The 25,070-nt window shown below is 34.7% G+C and overlaps 3 protein-coding genes across 4 annotated transcripts; 1 reads left to right on the forward strand and 2 right to left on the reverse strand.

Annotated features, from left to right (window-relative positions):
* The first annotated feature begins 1,852 nt into the window (after positions 1–1,852).
* LOC107774444 (protein UNUSUAL FLORAL ORGANS-like) lies at positions 1,853–3,487 on the forward strand. Its single transcript, XM_016593969.2, has one exon. It carries the CDS (start codon positions 2,152–2,154, stop codon positions 3,484–3,486), a length of 1,335 nt encoding a protein of 444 aa, XP_016449455.1. The 5' UTR covers positions 1,853–2,151; the 3' UTR covers position 3,487.
* Positions 3,488–6,976: 3,489 nt separating this feature from the next.
* Positions 6,977–14,909, reverse strand: LOC107774442 (GTP-binding protein ERG-like). The gene is made up of 8 exons (XM_075234476.1): positions 14,261–14,909; positions 13,275–13,364; positions 12,055–12,200; positions 9,283–9,441; positions 9,108–9,178; positions 7,873–7,976; positions 7,631–7,770; positions 6,977–7,383 (listed from the first exon to the last, which is right to left on the reverse strand). The coding sequence occupies exons 1-8, from the start codon at positions 14,783–14,785 to the stop codon at positions 7,296–7,298; spliced, it is 1,323 nt and encodes a 440-aa protein (XP_075090577.1). The 5' UTR covers positions 14,786–14,909; the 3' UTR covers positions 6,977–7,295.
* A 1,060-nt stretch (positions 14,910–15,969) lies between these two features.
* Positions 15,970–24,657, reverse strand: LOC107774443 (uncharacterized). Of its 2 annotated transcripts, none has more exons than XM_075234478.1 (13): positions 24,424–24,657; positions 24,023–24,248; positions 23,395–23,524; positions 23,207–23,309; positions 21,798–21,921; positions 20,137–20,202; positions 19,238–19,276; positions 18,705–18,785; positions 18,534–18,581; positions 17,844–17,894; positions 17,653–17,721; positions 16,865–17,107; positions 15,970–16,686 (listed from the first exon to the last, which is right to left on the reverse strand). In XM_075234478.1, the coding sequence occupies exons 2-13, from the start codon at positions 24,170–24,172 to the stop codon at positions 16,438–16,440; spliced, it is 1,353 nt and encodes a 450-aa protein (XP_075090579.1). In that variant the 5' UTR covers positions 24,173–24,248; positions 24,424–24,657; the 3' UTR covers positions 15,970–16,437. The 2 variants fall into 2 exon arrangements, with proteins under 2 accessions (XP_075090579.1, XP_075090578.1); XM_075234477.1 differs by having other exon boundaries at positions 19,238–19,333; positions 24,424–24,656.
* Positions 24,658–25,070: the final 413 nt, after the last annotated feature.

The raw sequence follows: 25,070 nt of genomic DNA on the forward strand, positions 1-25,070 counted from the left end.
CATTTAGACTCAAATTTTTGGAAACCTTGGACAAACTATAATAATAAAGTCCATGTCTAAGTAACAGCTCTTCTTGTAGTTTAGCTTCTCTTCATTTATTGGTCTGTATGCAAATTTAATATCTTTGTCTTGACTCTATTATAAGGAAGCTGGAAGTTCCTTGGACACCTCCACCTCCAAAAAGGAGAAATAATACGACGAGCCTAAAGACCAGCCAAGACGAAACGATAAAGCAAATACTATGTGCAAAAGATAAAATTACCAATTAATAAGATTTATATCGCCAACATAATTATATTGCACCACTGTGAAACATTTTATTTGGCCAAAAATATGTCTTTAGTAAAACAGAAAATACAATGCTAACTAAAGCACAAACACTAAAGAGAAGAACGGAACTAAAAGAGAGTTTAAGCTATATATGCACGGTGTAAATGTACTATTAACACAATTAGGTCACTTATAGGATAATTAAAAATAAATAATTATAATAATCATTAATCGATAACCTAGTAAAAAAAAGTAAATAATCTGTTATTTTAAAGTTATAGTACACTGATAGATTAAAAACAATTACACTATTAATATATATAACTTAAATCCACATGGATATAACTACGAAATTTTTGGTTTTTAAGGTTGTGTACTTACTCAACTCCAACAAAGTGTCTGTTCACGTTAAGAACAGAGATTGTTAAGGATATAGTTGTTATTTGTATCGTAAACTCTCTTGAGTACTTTTAGTTTTCTTTAACTATTTGGTATTCAGAATTCACTAGTCCAACTAATTAATGCATATTCACATCATATAGGGCTTATTTAAAGGGAAACACTCCAGAATTTCTCTATTTCGATAACTCAAAGCTGAATCTTCTAGTTAAGAACGAAATCCATCGCACCTTTGTATTTTTAGTTTGAACTAATTAATTAAAAACTTATAACTTAGCTTCTTATTATAACCTTATCACTCAGATAATTGAGATTGCTCGTCCAAACTAGCTTTTAGTTAGTATATTAGTATGTCCGTATTTGTTAATAATAAAAAAAAGATCTAGCTCGAATACTGTCTTCTTTCTTCCTTGTGGTCTAGACCAACCCCTCATGTAACAGAACTTTTCGTAGTTTGTCTTTTCTTTGTTTATGGCTATACAATTATTACAACTTAATTAGTCTTCCTCTTGATAATTTTCAACCACTAAACACGGTTGAGGTATTAAACAAAAACAAAATTAGACTTGTATGTATAGACAATATAAAAAATAATTAAATATTTAAATTACATATATAATAGCTATAATAAATATTAAACAATCGATAACTTGATAAAAACCGTAGTAATAATTAATATGCTACAAAGGTTAACTTGCACCGTTAATAACCGATCTGCCCTTCCAGGATAGGGGTAAGGTTGTATATATTTTATCCTCCTCATACTCCACTTGTGAAAATTTATTGAGTTTGTTATTTTTTGTTTACACTATTCAAAAATATAACTTAAATCCACGGGGAAATTAATAAGAAGGCTAAAGAACCAGATAAAGGAAGATCAAATTCCCTATAAAAGAAGATAAAATCACAATATCTTGTCTCTTTATTTGTGTGTGTGTGTTGTCTGGTTGTCTGTTGAACTGCAGTCTGCTGATTGTCCTTCCTTCCTCGGCCAATTGACAAGAAAGCACTGAAATGATAGATGTATCCATCAAAACATGACTTCCACTTCTCCTTTTCTCTCTGCAATTTTTATTTTACAAAATAAATAAAATAATGATACAATGGAAAAAAGGCTGCAACTTTCCTATATAAACACTTGTTTCCCTCTCCCAAAACAAACCAAGAACCCGAAAGACAAACAGAGAAGCCAAAAAGAGACTACTCTTCTAGTTTTGTTTAGTTTTCTGCCAAGATCTCATATCTCTTTCCTCATTTTCTTCCTCTTTAGTGAAACTCTATCTCCTTATTATAACATCCACTGAATTTGAGAAAGAAAAACAAACCCCTAGTTCTTGATTGTTAGCTAAAATTCTAACCTTAACTTTCCCTTTACACTATAGTCTCTCTTAGCACCAAACTTGAAGGCAAAATTCAGAATCTCTTTTAGTACATTAGCTTCAATTATAGTCAACTTTTTTCCTACAGTACAAAAGAAAAAAAATGGAAGCTTTTCATGCCCCTATTAGCTTTCACTTTCCCTATGCTTTTCCTATCCCAACACCAACAACAAATTTTCTTGGAACTACACCAAATCCATCAATTAATGGTAGCCCTTGGATGGATACTAGAATTTGGAGCAGACTTCCACATAGGCTAATTGATAGGATCATTGCTTTTCTTCCACCACCTGCTTTCTTTAGAGCTAGAGCTGTTTGTAAAAGATTTTATGCCCTTCTCTATTCTAGCACTTTTCTTGAATTGTACCTCCAAGTTTCTCCTCGGCGCCATTGGTTCATATTCTTCAGGCAAAAAATCCCAAGAAACAATATTTACAAGAACAATAGTAATGCTTCTGGTACCTCTGATCATAGAGTTGAAGGTTACCTCTTTGATCCTGATAATCTTTCTTGGTTTAGGCTTTCTTTTGCTTTAATCCCACAAGGTTTTTCTCCTGTTTCCTCTTCTGGTGGACTAATTTGCTTTGTTTCTGATGAAGCTGGATCCAAAAATATCCTTTTGTGTAATCCTCTTGTGGGATCTATGATTCCATTGCCACCAACTTTAAGGCCTAGGTTATTCCCTTCTATTGGTTTAACTATAACTAACTCATCAATTGATTTAGCTGTGGCTGGAGATGATTTAATATCTCCTTATGCTGTTAAGAATTTAACCACTGAATCATTTCACATTGATGGGAATGGATTTTATTCAATATGGGGTACAACTTCTTCACTTCCAAGATTATGTAGCTTTGAATCAGGGAAAATGGTGCATGTTGAGGGCAGATTTTATTGCATGAATTTCAGCCCTTTTAGTGTACTTTCCTATGACGTTGCTACAAACAATTGGTGCAAAATTCAAGCGCCCATGCGACGATTTCTACGTTCGCCTTGCTTAGTAGAGGGAAATGGGAGGCTTGTTTTAGTTGCAGCTGTTGAGAAAAGCAAACTGAATGTGCCAAGAAGTTTAAGGCTATGGGCATTGCAAGATTGTGGGACAATGTGGGTTGAAATTGAGAGAATGCCACAACAACTCTATGTTCAATTTGCAGAAGTGGAAAATGGTCAAGGGTTTAACTGTGTTGGACATGGACAATTTGTGGTCATAATTATAAAGAATTCAGATAAGGCATTGCTGTTTGATTTTTGCAAGAAGAGGTGGCTTTGGATTCCTCCTTGTCCATTTGTGGGAAATAATAATTTGGATTATGGTGCTAGTAATTATAGATCAGAATTTGGAGGGGAATTGCAGGGATTTGGTTATGATCCTAGACTTGCTGCTCCTATTAGTGCACTTCTTGATCAGTTGACATTGCCCTTTCAGTCTTTCAACTGATTGTTAAACTGTTTCAAGTGGAGTAGCAGTATTAGTACTATGAATAGTAGTATGTTTTTTGGTTATTTTATTTTGTGTTTTAATTTTAGTAACTACTCCTTCTGTTATATATAACTAAGAAGTTTGTACTCTTAATTACTCTTGGCTTATTATGAGTTTTTGGATTGATTAGTTGTTTTCTTCTCAACTGACAAGTTTAACTTTGAGGTCGACCTTTAATATTTTTTGTGTGTATGTGGTGGTTGTTATTAATCCAAGAGTTTTCTTGCATGATTTCAAATTATCTTCTAAATGATAGTAATAATTTTCCATTTAAGCTAACAGGCCAGTAGATTTTGATTTTTAATTACAACTTATAAAAAGATAATTTGTTCCTTTCTCTAGTAAAAGAGTGAGTTTACTTAGCTATAAGAGTTCAGCAACACTAACAAACTCATCTACTCACTTAGGTATTTCTTTTTTCTTGAACCCTTTTTTTCATAATTCCTTTTTATAGTAAATACAAACTACTTAATAATGAGATAATTAAATCAACAATGTATAGAAGATAAACTAGCTGCCTAAGGACGACTTCGACAAGGATCTCTCATCATTTTTCTAATTACAGTGGTTTTATTTAATCATCTTTGAAATAACTTAAAAAGTGCACTCGCAATTTTTCATGTATGTAATAGTAGTAAATAGTATATAAGAACAATAATAAGGTTTAGAAAATCTCATACCACGTCGTAGAAGAATCTTCTGCAGAGACGTATTTCTTTTTTTCTTGCCCACACTAACCTCTTCGCTATACGATAAATAATTTCAATCTTATAACTGAAACAAATTAATTACATGAAAATAAGCTTCTGATTGATTAGTTCTTCATATAAATGATATCATAAGTGCTGAGGACTGCTAATTACTATGATTGCTTGCTAAATGTAAAAAACGGAATTCATACTCGTTTACTGAATACCCTAATGCTCCAAAAGTATATCTTTTGTTCTGACATTTATTTATCTCTTCACCTAACTAGTTTCGATCATTCCTAGGTTGGTCCATATAAATCTTGGAAATTGGTAGTAATACTGTATTTGTAGGACGACAAATAATTTCATTACAACACTAAAGTAGGCTGAAGAATCTACGTTGGAAATAGAGGCTAGCTAATAAGACATTTTCTTTCCAAAATATGAAACTGCAACTACCTTCACTATATTTCTAATTTGGCTAAAAGACATTTTATTATTGATTTTAAGAAGTATACAATTATATTTATAGTTTTTAATTCAAGTGGAGCATTCCCCCTTAACAAAAATACGATTATTAAGTGCGCAATGAGGTCAAACTCATGATAGGCAAGAAATCACGTGCACATGGTTTAGCAGTTTACTATGCTCTGTGATTCAGGTTCTTTTTTAGAAGGATTAGATTTGCTGCGAACACGACACAATTCATGAAAATATTGGGAGTTTTTTTACCAAAACAATTGTGTGGGACATGGAATAATGCTAAGGAAAAAAAGCCTCAAATGAGTCTACCGATCTGCTAAGACAATAATCCCTCCTTTTTATAAAAAGTGTTAGCATATCCATTACAAAAATCATGTAATAACGTTATATTTCACTAAATTACCTACATCTATTCCTTAAATCAGTAAGTCAAGATTATATACCTTCTTGGAGAAATATAATAAAATAATTATGTCTACTTGATTCTCTAAAGTAACAAATATTTTGTGGATCAATTTATTTTATTAAGTGACAGATAAGAAGGACCGGAGGGAGTATTTATTAAGTCAAAATGATAAAAACTTTTTTTTCCATTACAATATAAGTAATAATATCTCATAAAAGAATAAACTTTTCTTCTTTTTGGTCCCAAAGTTGTCGCCCCTCAATCAATCCTACACTATATGGAAGAAATACCAGTACAAATGTAAATATGGCTATTTTCACCATTACCATGTAAGCATCACCATGTTTGCCTAGTAACAAAAGGTATCGTAACTAATTTCGATTAGGTAAAGTCTAATAGCTTGTTGGACAAACTTCTAAAATTAACTTATTTTGAGAAGTACTTTTCAAAAAAGTATTTTTGGTGATTACCCCTGTACTTTCGAAAATGGTCTAAAAATACCTCTCGTTATACTATTGGGCTATATATACCATTCCCGTCATACTTTGGAACAAATATACCCTTATTTTGGATGGAGTGTCACGTGTCAGCACCAGATGAAAACGACTCATTTCTTTTTTTACCCGATCCGTTTTTAAAAACCCACCACCCGACCCGTTTTAAAATTCAGTTTTTTTAAAGCATATATTTTGTAAATTAAAATTTTTTTTTGTAAAAACTGGAAAAAAAAAATGCAAAATATATATTTTTAAGTCTTTTTAATTTTTTTAAAGTAAAAACTGAAGAAAAAAAATGCTTTAAAAACTGAAAAATATATATTCTGTAAAACTGAAAAAAAAGGAATTTGCAAAATATATATTTTTAAGTCTTTTCAATTTTTTTAAAGTATTCTTTTTGTAAAAACTGAAAAAAAAATATTTAAAAAAACTGGAAAAAAAAGACTCTCCTAAAGCAGTGGACAACATATGCATTAATAAAAAAATAAAAATCTTTTTCAAAATCTTTTTCTTTCAGTTTTTACAAAAAAAATACTTTTTCTTTCAGTTTTTACAAAAAAAATACTTTAAAAAACTGAAAAATATATATTTTGAAAATTTTTTTTTTTTCAGTTTTTACATAATATATATTTTTCAGTTTTTAAAGCATTTTTTAAAAAAAAATTATTTTTTTCAGTTTTTACAAAAAGAATACTTTAAAAAAACTGAAAAGACTTAAAAATATATATTTTGCAAATTCCTTTTTTTCAGTTTTTACAACAAAAAAAAAAATCAGTTTTTACAAAATATATGCTTTAAAAAAATTAAATTTTAAAACGGGTCGGGTGGTGAGTTTTTTAAAAAGGATCGGATAAACAAAAAGAAATGGGTCATTTTCATCTGGTGATGACACGTGGCACTCCATCCAAAATAAGGGTATATTTATTCCAAAGTATGACGGGAAGGGTATATATAGCCTAATAGTATAACGAAAGATATTTTTAGACCATTTTCAAAAGTACAGGGGTATATTTGGCCCTTTGCCGTAAGCAGTTTGTGTTTGACTAATTAATTTAAAAAGCACTTTTGAAAAATAATTAGTGTTTGACCAAGCTTTTAAAAACTACTTCTAAATATATTATTCTCAAAAGTGCTTTTGGAGAGATACTTTTTTCTGCTTCTTCTCAATGGTACTTTTTTTCCTTCTAAAAGCTTGGCCAAACACCTCAATTTTTTGGAAAAAAACACTTTTGGCCCAAAAAAACTTGGCCAAACAGGCTATAAATAATTGGGGTAAGAACAGAAAGTACAGAGGTGAATATGAAACAATTGAAGGATTTCAAATATATTGTAAGAATTTTGAACAGAAAGTACATAGCTCAGCTAAGGAAATAGAACTTTAAGGCTCAAATTTATTAATGCAATTGAACTAACAGGACACCCAATCTTACTCTAGTGGAAAGAGTATTGTACCCTAAATCCAACACGAATACAATGCCTAAATTTTGTCCTTAAATCTATGGCAAAAGAATATGAATGTATTCAAATAAAAGGAAATTGAACTTCTCCATATTTTGTATCAGAAAAACATAATTTTAGATTTACTGATATGCTTTGGTAGATTGTTGTGTCAACTCGCAATTGCTTTGGTAAAAGGACAAAAAACTGGAGACCTCTATATATACATGCAAAACAAGGACATGGCCTTTGATCTCATGATTTCACTCTAACCATAAGAACTAGATGGACGTTTCTCTTGAATATCGATCTTAACTCTTCATTTGCCTCGATACCTATTCTCCTGCACAAAATTAACAGATATACAACGTTATAGCAATACAACTTTGCCCAAGCGAGATCATTCATGTTAAACGGCACTTTGCCAAAACAAAAATAAAAGCTATGCTTTCTATAAGCAATAAGACATTGTGCAGCCAATCATGTTCTCTATTTTTGGCCCAGATATTAAGCAGAGAAGTCATCCACAGCTACTTCATGTTTTTAGTATTAATGAAATAGTTGGGAAACTTTCTCTGAAAGAACATTACCCTATTTTGGAACCATTCTTTCCTACGAGAATCTTGCGTTGGCTTATCTTGTGTGTGATCAAATGCTGTTCAATTCTTAGGGAACCATCACGTAACTCCTTCCAGTCCATCAGGCGATGTTCAATGCCATACGGAATTTCCTATATAAACAAATTAGCAGGTCATTTTCATGCTTATCTTTGTCTCCCTGCTGGTCAAAGAAAGCACATCCTGTTAAGTGTACAAACAAGACAATGGAATACCTGATGTATGTAATGTAGCAACTTTTCCCTGACAACTTCCATTGAAATATTCTTCATAACTTCTTCACTCATGACAAGTGGATCTTCATCCCATGGTCTTTTCACTGCCTAATCATAACAAACAACACGGAATACGAATTAGGCACTAAGAAGACAGATTATGAGACTACGCATCCAGTTTCATCACTGAAAGGAGATGAATGCATTAACAGAGAGGTCAAAGCAAACAATAGAGCAAAGAAAAGAACCTCTTAACTTCACACATGTACAATAACATATATGAGAAACAACAAAGCAACCCTAGCTATGCACCCTCTTTACAGAATAGTGCCTGCAGTAAAGAGGGGAGAAAAGAGTGTGTGTGTTTTTTTGGGGGGGATCGACATGATGATGAGGCTGACAAGTAAACCAACTGGAGTTCACTAATGCAATGCGCTTTAATATATAGCAAGACGTGTACTGCCCTGCACAAAACCAAAGTAGGCATCTAAACTCACAAGCTCAAAGTAGAAAAAACTTGATCACGCTACAGATGCCACAACATAATGGCATCCACACTCGTCAAAAAAGTAGAATATGATGTATTAGGTTCAGGTTTAATGGAAGTATATAACCATATAATCTGGGAATTTCTAATCTCTTTTTTCCCCAAGAGATTAGAGATATTGAACTCCTTGCTCATGTCAAGGCGTTCACGCCTTACAAGGTATGCAGCCTTTCAGCGCTCATAGAGGCTCCAGTACATGCCATGCACACAAGACCTCCCAAAACGACAACATTACCCAAATTCCACCATTAAAAGCAAAAGGATCACCTTCAATAAAATAATTAATCATCAGCATCTCTTTGGGAGCTGGAGGGCTGGGAGGGAAGATTGGCATCTCAAGAAACATTTTTCTGAACATATTAATTTTCCAATATTTGAACAGGGGATATCTCATTGAAAAGAGAGAGAGGAAGAGAGAGAGAGAGAGAGAGAGAGATTTTGGGGTGGGAGGGTAGGGTATTAAATGTTATGGAAGTTCATCATTTGAAATTTTTCATGTTGCATTCTCTTTAATCAAGACGTAGATAAAGAAAACTTCTAAAATCAAATCACAAGGAAGCAAAAGCCACAACCACAATAGACTTGTATACTTAACCAGCTCAAATGCCTAGAATGCACCATTTACTAACATACAGAAAGGTAACCCCCCCCCCCCCCCCCAACACACACGCAGCCTCATACATAAAACATGCCTGCTCCGTCAAGTATTGTGTTAGATCTTTCACTCCAGCTCCCTTTAGTCCCGATATCGTAAAACACCTACAAATGGGAGATCAAGAAAGCACACACCATATTGAGCTTTAATCTCAATTAAATTGAATAAGGGATAGTGAAATACCACAGTATGAGAAGTAAAAGGTTACCTCTCATATCCAGGAAGGTCTTTGAATTCCTCAGCAACTTTCAATATATCTTTCTTCTTCTCGATAAGGTCAACTTTATTGATACACAGTAAACGTTTCTGGTTTGGGTTAACCTCAGAACCCATTCTCTCAATCAACCTCACAACTCTGGAATCAGGCCTATACATTTGTATAGTAAAATGTTACGGAAACATCTATTTCAACGAATTAGACTAAAGAAATCATTCATGCAAAGTTCTGATGAATCTACTCAGTGCTATAGATACATTCATATATACACCGTTCACTCCACTCTAAACATTTTTTTTCCTCGATAAGTTCACTTTAACATGGAAACCTATACCTACATTTACTGCACAAAGCTACTTAAGGTGATCCAGGCACAAGAAATTCCAAAGCCTCTCATTTGGGTTAAAGGATCCAGAAATTTACAGTTCACACCACAATCTCAATATTTGGAGCTCTGTTAGCATATATACATATACGAAGATAGGAAAACCTGACACTTCCCAAGCACAAAGCTATAGAGAATAATTTCATAACTCTAGATTGGTGTTTGCAAGTTAAAAATTATATTTCCAAATACAAAAGGGAAAGAAAGATTACATAGACATAAATGCCACCCCAACTTGAGAAATTAGAGAGACATTTGGAAAATAACACATCGTCTTTGACTACACAGAAGAAAGGAAACCCACTCTATCTGTCACATATTCTACAAATAACCAAAATGGAAGTTCTCACATTTCTATCTCAGCAACAATCTTGGAAGGTCTCACATTTCTATCTCAAGTGGCAGCCTGCTCTTTAAAAGCGAGAAGTTTATCTAGGTTTATAACACGCGACTTGAACCCATGTTTTTGCATAGGGAGACAAGCTTCCCCTTGAACAAAAACCAAAATAACTTTGGTCAAAATGGGCCCAGAAGTCAAATTTGACAAGACTTTTACTTGGACCATAAGATTACTTCAACAATCATCTTGATCCTAAACATGATTTTTGGATATAAAAACCTTGACCAGCATATAAGAACTTTATCCGAGTCAAATTTCACTTCAGAGTTGCTCAAAGACCGTTAAAAAACTTAAAGTAACAAAATTCACCGAAATTGGTTCACTGACCCTCAAAAAACTTAAAGTGCTGAAACATTTGGAATGGGAACGTAGTTTCCTTCCATCAGCTGTGGAAAACAATGGTATCACATCATTGATGTATTTCAATCTGATTTTCATTTCTGGAACTCGGATCTCACCTCTATGAAGCAATTATACAGCCTTCTACCTCTCAAAATTTCCAAAGCAAAATTATCCGTGCCATCACCTTTTCACCTCAACAATCACAAGTACATTTGTTCCACTTAGTTTGTTTTATTGAATAATTTTTATTGTAGTCTGCGGCCCAACTTGTGCACACCTTGACTAATCCACCCGGTACCTGCTACCTTCCACCAGTAATTGCACTGGTAGCTCTGCCCACTAAGAAATCACCTAGAGTTATTATTTGTCTTTTTTGGGATTTGAACCCTTGTCTACCAGAGCCTTTGCCACTTTATTGACCACTATGCCAGAGTGCATGTAGAGTTGTTCAAGCAGTTTAACTTATCAGGACATAAATCTCCAGCCTTAGTCAAGGATTTACAGTGTTACAATTTTGTTAAACAAACTATCTGTTAAACACCAATGATTTTAGTAAACCTAAACTATAATTTCAGTGGTTCATTATTATTGGAGATCTATCCCTTGAAATTTCATGTCTCAATGAGAATCTTCTTTCAGAAGCTATAATCCAATAACATATATGTTTACTTTCATATTGGTAAATCCTTCTGAATGATTTAAGAAATGCTTTTAAATGGAAATCTGCAATGACAAATCTTTGCATGCAACTCCTAAATGACTTCTGTTTCATTAATAAAAATCTTATTTACAGAGGGAAAAAATATGCGAGGAAAAAAGCCCCATTTGTTGGAGCATGTCAGATGATGTGCATCATCATCAAGAAATTCTACTCTCTCTGCATCCAAGGGTGTGGCCTAGTGGTCAATGAAGTGGGTGAGAACCATGAGGTCTCAGGTTCAAATCCCAGCGGAGGCAAATACTAGGTGATTTCTTCCCATCTATCCAAGCCTTGGTGGATAGAGTTACCTGGTGCCTGTTGCTGGTGGGAGGTGGCAGGTATCCCGTGAAATTAGTCGAGGTGCGCGCAAGCTGGCCCGGACACCACGGTTATCAAAAAAAAAAAAGAAATTCTACTCTCTCCACCCTATATTATGTGACAACATTTAGCTCTGCACCAAATTTAAAATGTCAATTGACTTGCACCTTATATTGGTATTGGTGAATGCAACATTATGCAGGGAACTGTTTGCTTTATTACTGGTCAAAAAAGTGATTGAAAATTTATATGGGCTAATGCACCAATCAGAGAGGTATCTAGACCAAAGATACAAGCCAATAAGTGTGCATCTTTAGGGTAAGGACTGCCAGTATGGAACAAGATCTCCATTTCATTAAAGAAATGGAAAACCAAATCTACCTTTTTCTTCGAACTCGGGCTAACGAATGAAAATCTGAAGATTAGAAATAAACATATCAATACTAAACAAGTAAAGCACATTTTGCCATAATTTTTTTCCTTCCATTAGTAACTTATTTCTCACAGGTAATTATTGATAAAAGATATGCATATAAAATATCTTGAGATGGAGCATATAGTTATTACAATAAATATAGAAGATGGAGTTTTGGGGTCAAGTAAAGAAGAAAAACTAACTTGGTAAGATGCCTATGAGCATCAAATATGACAATCAGTACATCATATAGATTAATAGACCTCCATGCACTTTCAATACGTGCTTTCATGTCCTTGTAGGGAAATCCACTTTTCTTTAGCATAAGCCCAGGAGTATCAAAGAAACACTGTAAAAGAATCCATCAAATATGTAGCAATCCCTAAAAAGGCCTTGACATCTAAGAAAAGGATTACTCCAGAAAATATAACTCCTTTTTTTCTCAATATTTTAGATGCACAAAATATACTTCAACCTGCAAGATTAGCACATGAGGTCCGACATTTTTCACCATTAGTCATACTTTGCAGTTTGCTTCTTTCCTCTTTTGTGCAAGGCTTCTCTTTAAATAAATAAAAGTTGTTCAAAAAGGAAAAATAAATAAAAAGTTCTGTAAATAAGACATTTGATGTACAATCATTTCTCCCAAAAAAAAAGGACGTTCGATGTAACTGTAAGAGTAAATATTCCCTTTTCAAAAAGAATGATGGCCGAATCAAGCTTGTGTCAGCTTAATCAAATTATTGACATTTATTAATCCTAAGAAACTGTGATTGTAATCTTACTCCAAGAAAAATACTTTTTCGTTCAATTAGTGAGTTAATTTCACGTGTGGTTACTGAACTTTACCCTCGTAAAGTCACATTATCTTTTTGTCACATCAAAGTAACTAAACTTTACTCACTATAACAATAAAATCTCAAAACTGTTTCTAGTGAATTATGTGTGAATTGCTTAGAAAATACAAATGAATGGAACGTTAAATTTCCAAAACCAAGTAATCATTTCTTTTTAAATATTTGATTACTTGTCTTTTGTTTTAAATATGGGTAGTCAAACTTTTACAAGGTGAGTTTTTTTCTTCAGTCATTGCATTTTCTAAGTCGAAAATTTGACCTTTCGGTCATTTGTATTTGTGAGCCGAAAATTTGACTTTCCGGTCATTAGTATTTCTGAGAGATTCACACACGGTTCAGTTACTTTAATGTGACAAAGAATAGTTATGTGACTTCAGTGTCATAGGGGGGTAAAATTTAGTCACCAAAATGTGACAAAAAATGGTTTAACAACTTTATATATGGTCATGTTGGAGACTAAAGTTCATTTTGGCAAATAGACGCATCTCAAGCTAAGTAAAAGAACGAAGGTCAACAACCAGAGAAAAAGAGAGAAACTGAAACCTAGTAATTCTAAGTACACTTACGATTTGTGTCTTTCCTTTAGTCATCACACCTAAGACTTCATGAATAGTGGTATTCGTCTTCCGTGATACAGCAGAAACTTTGGTCCCAACCTACAGAAAGAAAAAGAGGTAAGACAGACAACAACCATATAGCAAAAAGACTACTGCAGGGATTAGTTGCCAATAAGAACATAATAACATTCTGTTTGGGGTAAAATAAGAGCTATAACAGTTTCATAGGGCATACTCTATCGCGAACACAACAGCAACAAAGCCTCAATCTCATACTAGTTGAGGTTTTTATTCAAAAATTATATGTTCAGCAACAGAACAAGGTAAAAGTACTTAAGCATATGATTGTCCTAATCAGCATTGACCACCAATATTCGCAAATTAGTCATCACTATACTCATATAACCAACAACGAAGATAAAGCATGGAAATTTATCAAGATGAGTCGCCGAACTATGCACTTGAAAATCCTAATTGTATGATAAACAAATTTATATATTTTCAGCAACAGAACAAGCAAAAAGTTGTTAAGCATATGATTGCCCTAATCAGCAATTACCACTAATACTCGCAAATTAGTCATCACTATACTCGTATAACCGACAGCAACAATAAAGCATGGAAATTTATCAAGAAGAGTCATCGAACCACGTGCTTGAAAAACCTCATTGTATGTACAAAATTTTATATACTTAGGAAGACAAAATAATCTAAAAGTACCAAAGCACGTCATTTGCCCTAATCAGCATTAACCACCAATATATCATTCAGCAGGAAAGCCTTGTGCTTTTTCTAGCTTTCAATAGGTTTCTTTCTTCTTTGAATTAGCTTGGATCTCCATTGAAATAAGGAAAGCAGAATGAAAACTCTAAGCCTGCATCTTCATATATCTAACATTTTAGCTAACATTGGCAAATTAGTCATCACTATACTCGTATAACCAACAACACCAATAATTATAAAGCACAGGAATTTATACAGAAAAGACGTCGAACCATGTAATTGGTCAATGAAGATTTGCCAACATTAGGAGCTCCAATAATTCCAACACTCAATGACATTTGATCTTCCTCCTTCACCACCTCATCATCCCCTTTATCTTCTTCATCTCCCTTTTCATCAAGTGCAGCTTCTAGAAGACTCCTAGCCAATAAAGCAGCTCTTCTTCTCTTCTCCTCTTCTTTAATCAAGATTCTTGTACTCTTAATCGCTGATGGGTCTTTTTCACCAAAGACTTTATCTTTCACTCTTTCCCTATACTTCTCGTCCCAAGTGGAGCTGCTGCTTACACTGTTTTCTGAATTAACATCATTGTTTAATCCAACACCCACATCGTATTGAGAACTGTCAAAGACTGAGGATGATGACGTGTCATCTTCTTCAGGGGAAGAAAGACCAGTGCTTGTTGGGTGGTCTTCTTGAGGTTGGGCTGAGTAAAGGCGACGAAAAATGGTTGAATTGAAACGGGTTTTGCTTGGATTTGAAGAGTTCAATGTCCTAAAAAATCTTAAGGCTTTCATGTCAAGAACTTCAACTTGAGCTTATGCAAAATCCTAATGCAAACCAATTCGGAAAAAGCATGCAGCCAGATTTTGTTTTTGCTTTGTATTGGTGTAGAGAAGGAGATGGTGCGGGGGGTGGGGGTTGGGGGGGGGGGGGGGGGGGTTGCAAAGGGTGTTGAACTGTGAAATGGAGCCAAGGAGGTTTTGAGGGTTTTAGAAATGGAAGAGAAGGGATAAATGGGGATTTGTTTGTCATTATGAAATTGTTCGAATTTGGGCTTATGAGCATTGAATTTGTATTTGGGCCAGTATATACATGTGGTTTATAGTATAAGCCCAATACTGGACTTTGGTTAGATTTCTGTCCGTTGATTTCCAACATATTTGCAATGGCTCAATGGCATGTTCTTAATTATTTATGAAAGTTTTTAGTACTAAAGATTAATAAAAATATCTAAATGTTAGTTGAAACAAGTAATATGAAGCTTAAAGTCTAGATAGTACGAAGGAAAATGACTTTCGTCCATGAGAAAAGTAAGTTATTATGAAAATTCTGTTAACCAAACACCAGAAAATGACTTTTTCATAAAAAATATTCTCTCGAAAAATGACTTTTATCGTATTAAACACACCCGGAAGGGATAACTTTGGTTCCCGATCTACTTTCTCTATGCACTAGCTCTCCCTAAAATGATTCCAAAGAAAATCACTATGTTGGCTAATATATGAATTCATACTCTTATGGGATAAGAGTGTTGCAAAATACGTTTGTTAATTTCAAAATTGTCATTTTGGTTGCTACCTTGCTCCTCTAACTATTACGGGTATATATATTTTAACTCCCACTGCTAAAGTTCATTTACAAAAATCAAATTTCGGTTTGCACAACCATCATTTTATATGGAGCATGTTATCACTAGATTGCATGACCAGACCACGAAAATCCATTATCTTCTTGTTCTTTCTTCTTCTTCTTCTTTTTTTTTTTCGAAAATCCATTATCATGGTCAAAGCTATTTCTAGTAAATATGGTCAAAGCTATAAACACAAATATTCGCAAGATTCATTAGCGCTTTACAGAGTCCTGCATTTTGGAATATTACTTTTCCAACAACCCCACAAAGATAGATACCATCATTTTTCACGATAAACTATTATAACATCAAATAAACTGACCAAATTTAACAATGAATGGCTAAACCTGACTGAATTCATCCTTCATTTACAACAAAGCATACATTATCCACGTGGGCATGTACTTAAAATAATCGTCATCGATATTTAAAGAACATTCTACAAAGACGGGAAGGATGATTCTTTTTCCTCTTTTCTTCCCTTGTCCTAAATTGGAAATATTTGTACAATTGAGCAGAGAGATGCTTTCATTTCTAAACTATGTAAGAAACAAAAAAAAATGGTACACCCTGCAGCTGCAAAATCAAGCAGGCAAACCACCACAGCAAACGTTGCTCTAAGCATTCTATGGCATTTGCCTCCAGCACATCTGTAAATATTTTCTTGCCTCTTCAAAGTCCATAAACAGGTCTCGGTTCTTTGATTATCACTGGCTCAAAATTTCCCTTTCTATCTTTAGCATCATCTTTGCAAATATCATACGCATATATAAGTTTTAAGGGGATTGAGACATAAGCTCATGAAGGCTGATTACATCACTGATGTGCAGAATGCCGGGCCTTTGGTGGAACATATAGTGTATCACCGCACTCAATTGGTGTATGACTAAGTGGATTCCATCTATCAAACACGATACGGCCACCTCGCCCCATCCTTCCACGAAAGTTAAATGTGCGTGCATGTAGGCCATTTGGTGTTGGAGAACCTGGAGGTATAATACCTGCAGCTGACAATTTGTCTGGGTCCAGAGGTTTTGTGAATAGCAAAGGTGGCTCGTTCGGATCCTACAATAACCCAATTAATGCAGAAGTTTAGTCACAAGATTACTGTTAACGAGTGGATTCAGTTTAAATACATTTCAACTCACATGCAAAGTAATATAAACGTAACATATGAAAACACGTGTTACTATAGAGTAAGACAAAGTACTAAAGGAAGCAACTTAGGAACGCAGGTAACCACCAATTTATGCAGCCATCCAACCGGCACGTGCCTTCGCTTGAACTCTCGCCTCATGATTCCAGGAGAAGCTATCACCGCCTTGGAGTCGGGGAAGGTTATATTTTGTGCTATATGACGACCATGCGGACGACTAATAGCAGGATCATCAGAGTCGACAAATTCGTCCTCACTTGAAACAACCTTACTTGGGAAGGAAGGAAATTCAGGTAGAGCCAAGGTATCCCCGAAAAGATCACTTTCATTCTGAAATTCAAGAAAGTTACGTTTATTAATTCAAAGTAACATTCAACATGAATAACCTCAAACCATAAAGCCTGAGGAGGATAACCAGTTACATTTGGTACTGGAAAAGGTCTAATGATATCGTAATATGACTAAACGAGACACAGATAAGGAAAATCTGCCTCCAAATTTAAGTGATCTACTGCAGTAAAGAGCTATTTCCACTCCAACATATCAGTTTTTCCTTCTCTTTTTTTTTTCAAAAAAAGAAACTAGTGCCACTCCATTCAGCAAAACCAACTTTTGATAGGCAGCTGAATTTCTTTTCAGAACAGCAGTTACAGATTTATCCACAGCTACATGTAAGATTCTAATAAAGCCTCAATTCATCAAACTTAAAATGCAATCATAATAAAGCATAGAGCAGATACGTTCAATCTGTTTCCAGTTTAGACATAATAAGAAATAAAATACAAAATTATTAAATGATGCTCTCATTACTGCTGGTAAGTATATTAGGTTAAAAATCATGACAAATAAAGAAAATAGTAACCATCCCTGCATACCTTGTGTTTCATTTGAAGTCTCTGGAGACTAATCTCACTCTCAATAACCTCTCGCTTCTTCTCCTCTCTCTGCACACAATAACATCAAGGAATATGAATGCTGCTTACTATGCAGATCATAAGGAATCAATTTACATGGGTCAGTAACTTGTTCGTGAAGTTTACACTAGCAATTGTTAAGAAAGACAAACCTTGATGAGAGCCTCAAGGATGAACTTTGCTTGGTCAAGATTGCGCCTAACCTGGACAATGTGAGACGATATAATGGATATCCTATGGGACATTTTATTGGAAAAGACCAAATCACATATAGCATCAATTCGTCTATAGTCAGTTAAGCTTTCATAATGCAGTTTACCTTAACCTCCCCCCCACCCCCCCCAAAAAAAACAAGTACATTATCCTCCACACAAAATAATCATGTTACGGAACAGCTGTTAGTTTCTTTTATTATTAGGTACTAAACTATCACAATGTAATTCTACATAAGAAAAGGTTCTATTAAGCGAACAAGAAAGGGTGATACAATACTCCTTCAGTAAGAAATGATGTGAGCACTAGACTGTTGGCAAGAACAAATGGTAGTATGCAATTGAACAGTCACCATCATCTTAGACAAGATGTCTAGATTCATTAATGGGCAAACAGAGATATAAAAACTGCAATAAATTGGCATGGTTTCAGCAATTCATGCCAAACCTAATGCGATGTTAGATCAGAATGAAGGAAATGAGGGTGGGCTGGAGATGTTGATAAGCAAGATATGACATGAGAGGATCGCCATGGCCAATACACTGGGAACTGACACGGTAGACAACAATTGGTAGAACCCCTGTAGTTCAATTAAGAGGTCACATACAAGAAGAAAAAAAAGAGTTCACCTGGCGAAGCTTTTCAAATGACTGCGCGTTGTTTTCCCTCCTTTGCATCTGTTAAGGAAAAAAGGAAGCCACAAATTCTCCATTAACACAAACAAACTGCCATGAGAATCAAATTGTCAACGTCGAAAATTTGACACAATAAGATTGGGACATAGTCATAGAATGGCATACCCTCCTTGTATGAAGTCTGTGGGCCTTCTCCCTTGGCCTAAATACATTATATGGATTCGTGTCGTTAACTGGTGGAGGAGGCTGAAATCATGACAGCAATCAACAGTAGTCAGTAGATAATCAACAGCAGCAAATGAAGTCACATAAAAGAATATCAAATCGTCATAATACTGTTTCTTTCAATAAGTTCAAATATTCATTTTGCTTTTTCTTCGAACAAGTTCAAAACTTCACTATGCTATAATAAAGATAACTGCACAATTTTTCATTGTATGGGCAAAACTAGTAATCATTGTTCGCCCGAGGCAGAATTTAAGAATTGTTGCTGAAAGTAACAGTCAAACAGGGCTGTGGAGGCAGAAATATTTCAAAAAATAGAATAAAGAAACAGACAAGAGGTTCACTGTACAATCTTCCACATAGATGTGGTTAACAAAAGCAAATAAATTGTGCCAAGTACTATATAGTAACAAGTGCAACATTAATTTAAAGTCGCCTATATGTGGTTCACAAATTCAGAAAGTTGAACTGACCTGCAAACGCCGAAGAACAGGCTTCTGCCACCGCTCCCGCTGATAGAAAAGAAACAGAGATTCCCAATAAAAAGAGAGGGATGCATGAGGATTCATCTTTAAAACCACATATAAATGGACACCATTAATGCTGATAAAAAGCAAACACCAAAGGCAGTAGTAGTCAAGCATTTGGAGCTTTCATATTGAATAGGATACATCAAAATCAATCAGTGTGATCCAGAATTTCTGATTAAAGACTAGAACATACAAGTTGGAGGACAAATTTTCATGTTTTACTCCGCATAAACATTTGCTGACATGCAACAGGATGCTTTTAACCCATTCTCAAATCCATTTCCATTTAATCTCTTTATCCTGGAAAACACAAACCTATCAAACCTATGGAACGCATACGATGGGATGCTCATAATACATCCTCAAACTATTTTCCAATTAAGAAAAACACAAACTTATTCAGAATACAGGACAAAAGAACAAGGTCACAAGGTGTAAATGAAAGACTCAGATTCTCTATGACTACAAATCCAGCAACAGTCTTCTGTCAAAACCAGCAATTCCACAACCTTCAACAAGTTCCTCATCAGAAGTCGCATGACATCTGCTAACAAACATCAAAGAAAATAGTTGCAGGCATCCCACCCATCATTCAAACTTTTGCCCCATAAAAGGGCACATTTAGGATTTAGCACCTATAGACTGAAGCAGCTAATATTAAGAAATGACCTCAGATCTTACAAGAAAAATAATCTGTCAGAGAGTAACAGGAAAACATGCTTAGTAATTAGAATATGAACTTTTTGCATATATCAGACCTTGTGCATATAAAACAGATTTTTCTTTTGATGAACATTGTGTTCACCAAAATTTACAACTGTAAAGTGGTGAGAAATGCATACCTTATCCTTCCAGTAATTATAAATAGACTGGAATACTCCATATTTAATGGATAAAGATTGCAAGGCCTGAATTTCTCAAAAGAAAAGAAAAAGGAGACAAAAGATGAATAAGTAAGAAAACTAGACTGCAGTAGATCAGAGAAGCAAAATAATCTCACAAAGGAAACAATTCATAACAGCTAAGATCCAAAAGCAGAAAAATCATGTACAAGTTATGTTGTGATACTGAAGAAACAAACATATTTTCCAAGATCAGCAACGAATATACAGAATCCACATATGTTATAAATCAACATAAATTGCAGAACTTGCGCATTTTCAGTGAAATATCAATTAATGAATATCTAAGAAGTTTCACCTGTTTCTGCCGAACAGATAAATATATACTAGAACATGATATCTGATCTTAAACACCAAGTATTTTACTTGAACATTATCTTGAACAGATAAATATATCACCAAGTATTTTACTTAACATGTCAATATCATTGGTCACCACTCACTAGATCTCCAGTACCAAAAAGTTTTGACAAATAGGAGACAGCATTTTTAATCACAATGGAGGAGACTAACCAGCATTGTCCAACTATAATGATCTAAATGCAATCAAAAGCTAAAGCTTAAATCCACAATGATGAATGATCCCAGCTTTCTTATTCATTAAAACAAAAATATTCCCAGCTTTCTTAAGTTGACACTAATAGATGTTAATATGCACAGATCATTAATGCAGACTTTGAAATGTAGGCTGTAGCTACCTTCTGGGCAACAAATATTCATTTTCTCATAAATTTATAAATTTAACAAGAAATAAATACAACAAATAGAGAAAAGAGTCCATGTTACTCTTACATTTAAGAAATGAAACTCTTTGAGCTAATTGAAATCCTCCTTTGATGTCAAAGACAAACAACAACAACAACAACAACAACCCAGTATAATCCCACTAGTGGGGTCTGGGGAGAGTAGTGTACGCAGACCTTACCCCTACCCTGGGGTAGAGGTTGTTTCCGATAGACCCTAGGCTCCCTCCCTCCAAGAACTCCCCACCTTGCTCTTGGGGTGACTCGAACTCACAACCTCTTGGTTGGAAGTGGAGGGTGCTCACCACTAGAGCAACCCACTCTTGTCAAAGACAAAAGCTACACAAAACTTCTCATTCGCCAGTTGATCCTGCTACATGTCTAATAATCTCAGTGCATCCTAAGGCCATCAACTTTCGTAAAACTTTCTTTAAAAGGATGTAAATAAAAAGAAATAAAGAACAGGCAGAGGGAGGTGTTATTACACATTAGAAATACATTAATCATGAGGACCATTGAAAAACACCCCCATGTATTTTTTCAAATCACTTATTCAAGAAGAGAATGCAAAAGCTAAACGGATTTAAAATAGCAGGAAACGGCTCTAGTTGTTCGTATAATGATGGAAGATTTTTTAACTTTTAAGTAGCTTGCAACAGTCATGCAAATTAGTATAGGAGTTAGCTAAAACAATGAACATGAATTCCCCAGTAGGTCCACACATAACTACAAACATATGAAGTTCTTATTAGAGCAAACAATATCAGTAACTCCAAAGTAGACTCTTTAAAAAACAAAGCAACACGCCAAAGTCAAACCTGCAAAATTAATGGACTCACAAGAAGAGTTAGTTTTCACCTCAACAGCAGCATCAAAACTTAGAAGCACAGGAACTGGAGAGCCAAGAGTAGTTGCTATAACTCCTGCTCTTTCTCGAGCCTTGTGATCTAAAACTTCTAGTTTGTACAGGATTGTCTCCAACCTGTATCAGGAAACAAAGTGATTCATTGACTATGATCAATAAACAAAATTCAAGTCATGAATAAGGCATATAATATTGAAAGGGAAAAGAACTGAATGAAATGCATAGAGCATAGACAATTTACAATCTTTCCAGGGATGAAAGCATCAGAAACCTGAAGCTAAATACAGAATAAAGATGAGAATGATTAAACGGACTGAAAGCAACTTGAGGAAGAAGGAAAAGGAAGTGTCCGTGAGCCGGAGAGCAACAGACATGCTAGCTCTAAGAAGAAAATTTGGGTCCAGTACTTAGCTTATGGTACGGGAAGGATATTACTAGAAGGAAAGTAAGTGTATATGTTTGATGCGTCTAGGATGAAAGGTAATGCCATACAACTCTTGCAACTTCAGCACAAAAGGAAGTAGTGTCTTCCATGTGGCAACCAACATGTCACAATAGGACTAACAGACAAAAAAATGAAATCCGACTCATGATATCAATGGAAGGTCAAGGAAGGTCTGAGAAGAGCCCCAGGTTTATAAGTTTTAACTTTAACATCAAATCCACCATCACAGCCCCAATGTCATAAATGGCCTTGCTGGCTTTGTCTCTCCAGAGCCTTGTCAAGATGCCACAAGATTTGCTTGGAGCACTTCAAAGGTAATGTCAGTTTGCACAGTCAAATCATGTTCACACAGTTGATATAATAACGAAAATGAATTTTATTTCTAAAACAAAAAGACCCTCTTTGTGAAACGCCATAATTTGAGCTTATCCTTCACGTGGTGGTTTTCTTTCACTATAAGCATGGGTCCTAGTCCCTTTATGGTTTAGCTAATTAGCTAAGTGTATAGCTTAAGGCACTGTGCTATGACTACAAAATGGCTTCTGCCCGCCTTATTCTCTCTTCCTTATACCTGGAGCATTAGATTAGCTAAGCTCTCTGGTGCATTGGCCATCGTCTGATGCGTGCTTATGAATTACAGCTATGATGTATATTCCAAAGAAAGCATCCATTATCTTGAGGTAGATTTTAGCATGTCTTACTTTTGATCTTCCAACGAATGCTCACAAGTACCATTTTTAATTACTGTCCGTGAATGAAAACATATCCAACTTGCGGTGGCAGGAGGCATGACTAGATTAAACAGAGCAGAATTCGCACTCAATTGAAACAAAAAATAAAGGATGAACCAACCATAAGGAAGAAACAGATGGCACATGTCTTGAAGAAAGCTATTTACATGCTGTGTGTATAAATGTAATAGAATAGGTACGCAGAAGCATGGTTTAAAATCTTTACTTTTCAGCTGCAAGAACCTTTCTTTCTCTGTTGAGCTCTTGAAGCCAATCTTCATCCTCATTGTCAAGATCATACTCAACAAATTCTCCAATCTCAGCCCGAACTACAGAAAATTTAACAAAGTATCACAATTTACTAGCAACTCAGATGATAATACGAGTGTACCCTCCAGTACACTTCACACGTACCTCCTCTAGCATGTATATATGACGTTGGCTGAGCAAAAGTGGGCGAATAATCTCTTTCATATGTATCCACAATCACAGACTCAGGAGTAGGTATTTCAGGAGCCAACTTCTTGCTAGAAGTTTGTGGTACCTAAACAATAAATTATTTCCAACATAATAAGCTTAATTACAGACACAATTCACCAGCACAGCAATACCCAAATTCTCATACTTACTGTGCGCCATGATTAAGACCAAGTAAATTATGAAAATTTCGATGGTCTAACCTTCAAAGACAACTTAGGACAGTTAATATGAAACAAGGGGTTTAAAATATGGATTGAAGTTATACGCCTGAAAATGAAATAATTTTGTACACAATCAGTATAATTTAACCTGTTTAATAGGTCATTTACCAAAAGGTTACCAATCAATGCTATTAAATACAATTACCTCCAATTACTTTTTAAGTCACCTGATTGCCCAAGTAAAACTTAAAGCTCTTAAAATATAAAATGTTAGTAAGAGTTAGTTAAACCGAACACTTAATTATGAACAATTCATGCATGCAAATTTACAATACATATAATCCATCCAATCAAACATTCAGGCAATGAAGCATAAAACTACAAGAATTAAGCTCAAAAACCTCATTTTCTGTGGCTTCAGCAGCGAGACGAAGAATAAGGTTTCGCGTATTAGTCTGGCCATCATCATCCTCAAAATCCTTGATAGATTTTAAAATTGGCAACTTCTTGTGAATGTCAAGTGGACGCGGCCTAAATGAGAGTCTACTCATTCTCAACTCAGCTCATTCTCCACACAAGAATTCTCTCTTTTTCTACTCTTTATCAAGTTTCAGCTCAGCTTCCAACCTTTAAAAGAAGCAAAACAAAGTAAGCTACAAACTAATCAATATTGAACAAAATAAAACACTATGAGTTCAGTTTAAGGTTTCAGTAATTCAGCAGAGTACGACTCGTCCGAGTTATCCGAGTCGACTCAGTGACCGTTTCGATTGACAACAATAACGGTCGATTTTTTCTTTACCTGTTGGTTCTCCACAGGGTGAAGGATTTTCGTTTGGAAAGAGATGCGAATGGTTTTCCGGCGTGGGTGGCAGAGGGTTTTTGTACCAGTGAATTGCCGGAGAAGAATGGAGAATTAGTTAATTCCGGGGGCTTAATTAGGGCAATTTGAATGGGGGGTTTTGAGAAGAGAGGGAATTTGGGAGTTGTTCGGGTTAACTCCGGACCCGTATAGTTTCGGTCATAAATGTATGCGTTCATGTGGCTGGTCCTAAGTTACAATTATTGTATGAATCAACCAATGAGAGTAATTGTTTGAATTCTAGTTTAAGTTGGACCTGTTTTTTTTCTTTTTAGTGGAAATATTTTTATGTAAAAATATTGTACTTTAAAAATTTATTGGTGACTTGAATGTTTTTCAACAAAAGTTGTAAAAAGATTGAATGATATTTTGCCACCTTTTTTACTTACTAGTCTATGGGCACGCGCTTTGCGCGTATACTCCATATCAGTTAATTATAAACTTTTAAAAATTACAAATATTATTATAAAAATATAAATATCGCTAACTGATGAATATTTATCCACTTTCTTGTTATACAACATTAGTGAAAGTACATATAAAAAGTTAAAACTCATTCAAGTGAGAGTACATATGCTACTTAGATG

Source organism: Nicotiana tabacum, chromosome 17 (assembly GCF_000715075.1).
Source record: "Nicotiana tabacum cultivar K326 chromosome 17, ASM71507v2, whole genome shotgun sequence".
Classification (NCBI taxonomy): domain Eukaryota; kingdom Viridiplantae; phylum Streptophyta; class Magnoliopsida; order Solanales; family Solanaceae; genus Nicotiana; species Nicotiana tabacum.

What these genes read in the sequence shown, in the direction of transcription:
- LOC107774444 (XM_016593969.2), top strand. Translation starts at nt 2,152, where the DNA reads ATGGAAGCTTTTCATGCCCCTATTAGCTTTCACTTTCCCTATGCTTTT.
- LOC107774442 (XM_075234476.1), bottom strand. Translation starts at nt 14,785, where the DNA reads ATGAAAGCCTTAAGATTTTTTAGGACATTGAACTCTTCAAATCCAAGC. An exon ending in CTAAAGGAAAGACACAAATC is followed by an intron (nt 12,201 to 13,274) that starts GTAAGTGTACTT and finishes ATTCTTTTACAG; the next exon opens with TGTTTCTTTGATACTCCTGG. An exon ending in ATACTTGACGGAGCAGGCAT is followed by an intron (nt 7,977 to 9,107) that starts GTTTTATGTATG and finishes ATGATTAGGCAG; the next exon opens with TGAAAAGACCATGGGATGAA.
- LOC107774443 (XM_075234477.1), bottom strand. Translation starts at nt 24,172, where the DNA reads ATGAGTAGACTCTCATTTAGGCCGCGTCCACTTGACATTCACAAGAAG. An exon ending in ACAGACTTCATACAAGGAGG is followed by an intron (nt 18,582 to 18,704) that starts GTATGCCATTCT and finishes TTTCCTTAACAG; the next exon opens with ATGCAAAGGAGGGAAAACAA. An exon ending in GACTTCAAATGAAACACAAG is followed by an intron (nt 17,108 to 17,652) that starts GTATGCAGGGAT and finishes CTTGAATTTCAG; the next exon opens with AATGAAAGTGATCTTTTCGG.